Below are 8,428 nucleotides of genomic sequence, written 5' to 3' on the forward strand. Positions count from 1 at the left end.
ATCATATAATATATCTTAAACGATAAAGTGGTTGTCGTTGGTCATATCAAGTAAAACTTTTTATGATTCTTGCCAGGGGCCACTGATATATCGCATTTTAATACGAATCTAGTTTAAATTCAATTTTTATTATTCAGAATCTTTGAACAAATATATATTATATTTTAACTTATTCGAATAAAGCAGAAGATGGAATTTCTTTTTTAAAATTACAATTATATTATAATTAAGGGATGGTAATCTGTTTGAGTTTCCTGCTTCTTTACTGTTATTTTTCGATAAGGCCATAAAGGGAAAAAAATCTCAAAAAAGTTAATTTTAATTCAGTCAAGGATCATACATGGATTTTATAAAACGGTAGTGAGAACATGGTTGGCTAGATTCTGGGAACAACACACATTCCGACGCCTTAAGAAATGTATTTTATAATATCTTTCGGTCTTTGGAGATATATTTATATTATAATGGAGCTACAATGTCCTTCTGCACTTGCATTATTTCATATTAAATGTCATCACTTTCTCCCCAAACAATCTTTTGACCACACCAAGTTTGTGTCGGATACCATAATAATAACTTATTCTGTTATTTTATTTCAAGGTCACGTAAATATAAGTTTTTAATTTTTATAAAAAAATTTAAAAATCTCATACTTATAAATAAGTTATAAATAAAATTAATTTTAATTAAAGAAACATGGTGAACTTTTCAGGCATCCATAGTTAAGCTAGCTAGCTACGCATGCATGCCCATGAGTCTTCAATTCCATACCTTGGATCTTTTTCTTTAATTATTGGTAATATAAGTTCGATTCACTCCAAGAGTTTATTGTAATTTATATATCATTATTACCAAAAAAATTATAGAATAGATAAATTTAATTTTCATTTTCCAAATTAATGTTACATGTTTAGTTACATGGTGAATGGTCATAAAATGTTGTTTTTATTGATATTTGGTCGAGAATCAATAAAGTTGGAGTCCAAATAAATCAGTGTTGACTCATATGCTTTTATCCAATAAAAATGCTATGAAAAATAAAATGTTATACCCACAAAAACACATGCTCTAATACTCTACACTTACAACTTTCTACGTCTGTCTGTCTTCTTCTACTCATGTCTTAGTTTGACTCAAATTCTTCATTCTTTTTTCAATGGAAGACGTGTATGGACTTCATTCAGCTGATGATGAGGCGCTCATGTCCCCCGAAAATCTGATGATTACAGCTGCGTTTCAGCCGTACGGCTACAGCTACAATTCTTTGATCGCCTCCGGCGAAGCTTTTCATCGGAATCCAGTGTTTGGATCGTGTTCTGTGGTTGCGTCGGAATCAACTTCAGGCGATCCGAAAATTCGCAAAAAAGGAGATGAAGATGAACACGCTTCCAATGTGATCAAGGCCAAGATCGCTTTGCATCCTTCGTACCCGAAATTGCTAGAAGCTTATATTGACTGCCAAAAGGTTTGATTTTGGATATTCATCCGAGTTTCTTTGAAGAAATGTAATCTTTTCTTAATTTGTCTCAACTAGCAGATATATACCAATATATTACATAGTTAGTTACTTCTGAATTATGACCCGTCCCATTTGCTACTATCATGCATTATGAATAAGTCCCATTTTGTGGGCTGTTTCTGCTTTTGATGTCAAATAAAGGGTCTTCGATGTTTAGCTGTGGTCAAGAAAAGTTCTTGTCAACTAACTGTTTTTCTATTATTTAACTGCTGCTTGTTTAATAATTTGCGTTTTTATCAGGTTGGAGCACCCCCGGAGATTGCGTGTTTGCTAGAAGAAATCTGGAGAGAGAGAGACTTATTATCTAAACAAGGCGAGGCAGTTTCGATGAGCATCGGAGTTGATCCCGAACTCGATGAGTTTATGGTCTCCCTATCTCTTCCTCTCTCAATCACATAATCAAACATATTATTCAATTCAATCTATCTTGAATTTTCTTGTTTTAATTTTGTTACATGTAAAGGAAACGTACTGTCATGTTTTGGCGAAGTACAAAACTGATCTGTCAAGGCCTTACGATGAAGCAACGACTTTTCTAAACAAGATTGAAACCCAGCTCAGCAATCTTTTGAAAGGTTGGTTCGTATATTCAATAAATTTTCTTGTTCTTACTTCCTGGTTCGCCATTTATATACGTATCTATAGGAATAAATACTTGTGTTCTTTTGGAAGACACGACTGTCTCTGTATGCCGTTGTCCCATCTCTGAAAATGGACAATATCAAGAATGAGTGGTTACAAGTAAAATTTTGACCGAGTGTCTTAAATCAACATTTCATTCATTAATTATTTCATGCATATACATATGTTCTTGTCCGAAAAAGAATTCTAATTAAAATTTTACACCAAGTATAATGTCTTGTTGAAGTCTCAGCCTGAATCGACAGTAACTGAACAAAACCCTAAAAAAAAAAATAATAATAATAATAAAAAGGTGCCTATTATTGAGAGATAAAGACTTATTTTTATCGTTGTCTGCTCGAGTTTTGTGGGTGTAGATATCTATGCCATGGTTCGCTGTCGCGGTCGCGGAGATCGGGACGGATGCTACCGTTCCAGTTACAATGAAATTTCACGGAACGATCGCGGAACGAGTATTTAAAAAAAATATTATAAATATATAAAAATTAAAAATTTTGGAAAATATTTAGAAATATAAAAATTAAAATAAATATCATTTAAATAGATTATTTGATGTAAATAAGAAATTTAATTTGGCGACGGTTTTATCCAAACAATGCATGTGCTCAAAATTGCATTATTTGTACTACAAAGCAAAGATACGACGTGCAATATGACATATAATTGCATTATTTGTACTAGAAAGCAAATATACGTGCATTATTAAATCTGTGAGGACTAATTTTTCCCCATGTGATTAAACAAGTGTAAGAAAATTTATGAGTAGAGAATATTCTTTTTGGATTATGGTGTTAAAATAAGGGATGTATATTGAAGAATATTTTATGGAAAATCTTTAATGTCAAGATATTATTACATGCACTTGTTCAAGCCTAATTTCGAAATTTGGAGGAGGAATTTTACAAGATTTGGGATACCATACAAGTAGAGAAATTAAGGTTAAATCTTACTAGAGATTTTCGGAATTTTTCTATAATATATGACTAGTCATTGTGATAGGTAGACTCTTGGTTAATTGGAAACATATAATCAAATATTTGCTCAAAAATCCCTCCCACAAAGAAACCTAATATTCGAAATTATTGAGAGACAATGGACTAAGGAATTAACCCACAAATTTGGTAGCTAAATAAACTTTGCTTGGAATAAAAATTTTGGGAGTCAACCATAGGATTTGAAGGTCAATTTGGACATGATTTGGCTACCTTATTGAACCTCCCATCCTCACCTATAAATAGGTCATCCCCCTCACTCTTCAACACACCACATTCTCGAAATTCTAGAGCTGAAAGATTCGAAAATTCCAGCACTCCTCCCTAGCCGAAATACTGCACAAAATCGTCCCGAGATCTAGCCTAGCAATCGAACCAAAGCGCTGCCTGGACGAGGAACGCGAAGTGATCCATTTTCGAAGCCAATCATCCACGTTTTCCTTAACATTCAAACACTGTAAGTGGGCTGTTTTAAATTGTTAAACTTTCGGTTTATGTATTTGTTTGTTTTTAAAAATCCGGTCGAGCACCGTCGTTTTGTCTATACGTTTTTTTTTACGAAATTTTGGTACGTTTTTGTTGGCACTGTGAGGATTCCCTGAAAATGGGTGGAATTCCAACATATGGCCCTCAACGGTGGGATAGAACCGTTTTATGGCCTCGCCCCCTTAGAGGATTAAAACTTAGGGACTGACGTCAGTAAACAGTTAAAGGTGAAAAATCGCAGTGTTATTACGTTATGGTATTTACGTTACGATTATGAAAAGCACGCTGTACGTTTATGATATGTTTCGAAAATGTTATTAAATTGGTTATGTTGTGTTCAAAGTCCCCCATTCACTGAGTATTCCCAAAATACTCACCTCCTTACTCTCCCTCCCAGATAAATCCGAAGAGCAGTTGATGACGAAGAGTCGGAAAAATTTTGGGGTTGGTGATTTGCCATATTAGTAATACGCTTTATTTCGAATTTTCTGATTTAAAGAATTGTAAGACGCTTCCGCATTATTTACTATTTCGTTGGATTTCGTTATTGTAAAGACAATGTTTATTTCGTGGAAATTATGATATATAAACTGGTTCGGTTTATACTGTGCTACGAAAGGCTTGTTGTTTCGATTGTGTGATTGTTAAACAATGCCGGTGTCAATCCCGAGTTTCGGGGCGTGACAAAATCCGTCGCTGATTCGAATTTGCGACGGTTTTATGAAAATTCGTCGCTAAATGTAGCGACGGTTTTGACTCAACCGTCGCCGATTTTAATTTGGCGACGGTTTTATTCAAACCGTCTCTAATTATAGCGACGGTGTTATTAAACCCGTCGCCGATGTAAATCGGCGACGAATAAAAACCGTCGCTACATACATAAAACCGTCGCTAATAGCGACAGTTCAAAACAAAACCGTCGCGAATTGGGTTCCGGTTCCACCCCGGAACCTCGTCAAGGTTGCTGACGTTCCGGTTCCGAAACGCCGGTTCCGGCCATTCCGTACCCGTTTCGACGAACCATGATCTATGCTATATTTTGATGTATTTAAGAAGGCTTTGACTAAGGCCTGTGTTGTTCTCTTTCCTCTTTGCACTGCACAGAGAAAACCTTAAATAAAAAGTCAAGGTTATCTGCTGCAAGTAAAAATTTGGAACAGTATTAAACTCTTTACCTGTGTTTTTATTTAAGTGTGTTTTTCTTATAAAAAAGGTACGTTTTCTTTTTTGTTTTCCGTTTTCTACCTTCATGTTTAGTTGGCGTGGGATTGAATCAAAGCTTGTGATAGAACAAAATCATTCAGATCATGACATCACTGAAAGTAGTTTTCCTCGGGACAAACAGTAACTGAAAGTTGCTGATCATAACTTTAGTTTGCTTTTCGTAGATCATTAACAAATTTGGTACCAAAGAAATTATTCTGTTTGTACAAAATTTGAATGAGAATCCTTGAAATGAATTTGAGAGATATTTCACTAGTTGAAACGTGTGGTTTCGATCATAGCAATTGCAGCATTTGATTGGAAATGTACAAAGTTGCAGCTTGTTAATTATTTTACCTTTTTTTTTTGTTTAGATGGAATTCCATATCGAATAGATTTCGAACTTTGACCCAATTTTAGAAATGGACTTCTTTATTTTGATATTTATTTTCTAAACTCGGTCCTTCTAATATTAAGTAGTTAAGTACGGCGTTATTATAGACATTTTAAAGATGGAGAGCTTAATATATACATATCGCTTATGCTTCCTGGCCATATTTCGCTCAATGTGTCCTTAATTTCCTCCAGATCACGTTAAAATAAACTTAAATATCATGGCCAAAATGCGTATATAGTTGTCTTGGTACCATCTTTTTCCATCAAAAAGTCATCGATAATCGCTAGATCTTTTTACTAAAAGTCTACAATGTTATCGTTGATTTCATTCGTAGAAACCTGAAATCAGATGAAATAAACTTTCTTTCCAAGGAAAGATTATAAGTCAGTAGGATGTAAACTTCACAACCCTTCATATATTTGATGAAATATTCATTTTTTTATTCAATGAATCATTGTTTGTCGTGTTTGCTGCATTCATTTAGTGCATATACTTCTCTGGGTATAGTTTTCGCGTGTAGTTAATTTGTATATTTACCATTCTTCCATACTTGGACATGTGGCTAACTTTTACACTGAACTAGTGAACTGAATGCTTCTTGCCTTCAACTTGTTTAGCTTGTGGATTATCTTGTATAACTTATAATTTTTCAAAAGTTTTTTGAGGCGTGTTGATATATTGACCTGGAAGTTGTATACTACAATTGTATAAATTAAATTATTAGACAAATTAATGCTCAGTGTGCGTGCATGAAATAATCATGGAAAAGTGTCTGATTGCTAATTGCAGGGACAGTTAAAATTGTCTTTTCTGTGAGTATTGGGATGCCTGTCATGTTGACATGCACTTACCATTAAAAAGAAAAGATAATTTATTTGGTAATCACGGATAAAACAAACCTGCACTTGGGAATTAAGATGAAATTAAACTTCCGAGAGATAAAAACTTCCATCTTTTGGTGATTTTTTACTCTGCTAGCCAGATCTTCACTTTGCTCTAATTATTTGGCTTTCTTATCTATGGTTATCTATCGTCAGATCTATGCGTGAAGTTGTTTTAAGCGGAACTTCTATTTTCTGTATATGATAAGAGATATTTATGTTATCTTTGCTATATATTTAAATAAACAAGTGATAAGTATGTGGGATCTGGTGTTAAATTGATTGTCACTCGGTTCAAGTGCTATTTAATAAATGTGAGTATAAGCTGGAAAGCTGGAGCGTACATTTGAGACTTGTCCATCTAAGGAAAGCTGGTGTTGTCTCCATATCTAATGGTTTGATCTGGCCACATGGATCCCTCGTGTTGCTTGCGATATATCTATCATATCTGAAGTTTACCATGTAATTTCATACAAAATTGATTTCTTTTTATATGTTAGAAAGTACGATTCAACTTTTAGATGTTTTCTTGGATTTAATTATTAAATTATCCTTGCATTAGAAAAAGTGTGAGCATATTATCACATGCATTGAATGTAAAAGTGCAAGATGCTGTCTCCGTTTCTGTGCCCCGCTTTGACTGAATTTGGCCGCATCGATGGAGTTTGTATGCAATGTCTGTTTTTACATTTAAGGGACTGTTGTTAGCTTCGATCGATCGGTTTAGATGTCCCATTGCGTCTGATTTCTGTATCGTTTTCGAGACATTTATATAACCACTGGTAAAAGTGCGGCTAGAACTCGGAGGGTATGATCAGATGCATGTTTATCATATCTATATATATATATATATAACTATTGATGTATGTTTTGGACCACTCTTTGGTCGGTAGTATTACTATTATGTTACAAGGTAGTTTATTTACCATTAATATTATTATATTATAGACACACACACACACACACACACACACACACACACATATATATATATATATATATATATTTTATGGTCACGGATAGATATTTTGGTGGACAAAGGGGCATGGGAAACCAAGGGGTTTCACATGGACGCCCGGGGTTTGCGCTGCGGATCGTCCCACACATTCACATGCACACGCGCACCCTCGCCGGCATTATTATTATTATTATTATTTTCCATGTCTGCCATTAATTATTTGTTTTGTTTCGACCAATAATTTGAAATTGACCATAATGAAAAAATACAGACACAGTTGACCTCGAGGGCCCATACTAATATGTAACCTTTGAATGGCCGCCCTCCGATCCTTGTGATATTAATTTCTGATTAACGTACATGGAACTGGAAAGGTAATTAATTTTCCCATTTACTTTGTGACGGACAAGGAAACACAGCCAGTATGATGGTCATCTCATGCATGGCTGTAACTGAAATATGATGTATTGGCCAGATGGTTGTATATCATCCGACGAGGAAGAGGAATCGATGGATCAAATGCAACAACTGAAGAACGAGCTCCTACGTAGATATGGAGGCCATATTAATAGCCTAAAACAAGAGTTTTCCAAAAAGAAGAAGAAAGGCAAACTACCGAAGGAAGCTAGACAAACTTTGCTTGAATGGTGGAATGTTCACTTTAGATGGCCATACCCAACGGTACATACATACATACATACATACGTATATATAATCTATGTACTTTGATTGACTATAAATGCTTGATCCGATTTAATAACTTAATATATATACAGGAAGCAGATAAAATACGGTTGGCCGAAACGACAGGATTAGATCAGAAGCAGATAAATAATTGGTTCATAAATCAAAGGAAGCGCCACTGGAAACCATCCCAAAACATGCACTTGGCTTTAATGGATAATCTTTCGCCACATTTCTTGAACGACTCCTGAAATTCAACTTTTTTCATCACCAATTGTTCATCGTTTGAAAAATATATATTTTTCTTTGCTCTACGGACTACGACCTCATATAAATAAATAAATAAATTTCATCTGTATGTTTTCCCAACAGTCCTCGAATTCTACCATAAAACAAATCATATCGCTCGTAATTTCTTCAAATCAAAATATACGAAATCAATAATTAAAATTAAGGAACACAACATATATCATCAACAGAAAAATGGAAACTTATTATTCAATTATGTGCAGCATGCATTCATGCGTAGCCGTCATATCTATAATATAGGGGTGCTCATTAAACAGTCCAAACCGAAAAAATCGACTGGACTGTAAATTTCTAGGTTTTGGTTTTGATTTTTGGTAGTTCAGGTTTTGTAGCTAGCTAGATATTAATGTATTTGGG

General features: G+C 34.4%; 1 protein-coding gene across 1 annotated transcript; it reads left to right on the forward strand.

The window, feature by feature from the left end:
• The first annotated feature begins 1,046 nt into the window (after positions 1-1,046).
• On the forward strand, positions 1,047-8,078 carry LOC142552603 (homeobox protein knotted-1-like 6). The gene is made up of 5 exons (XM_075662309.1): positions 1,047-1,465; positions 1,760-1,885; positions 1,983-2,094; positions 7,554-7,759; positions 7,855-8,078. Exons 1-5 carry the CDS (start codon positions 1,157-1,159, stop codon positions 8,011-8,013), a joined length of 912 nt encoding a protein of 303 aa, XP_075518424.1. The 5' UTR covers positions 1,047-1,156; the 3' UTR covers positions 8,014-8,078.
• The last annotated feature ends 350 nt before the right edge of the window (positions 8,079-8,428 follow it).

This window comes from Primulina tabacum, chromosome 8, assembly GCF_025594145.1.
Source record: "Primulina tabacum isolate GXHZ01 chromosome 8, ASM2559414v2, whole genome shotgun sequence".
NCBI lineage: Eukaryota > Viridiplantae > Streptophyta > Magnoliopsida > Lamiales > Gesneriaceae > Primulina > Primulina tabacum.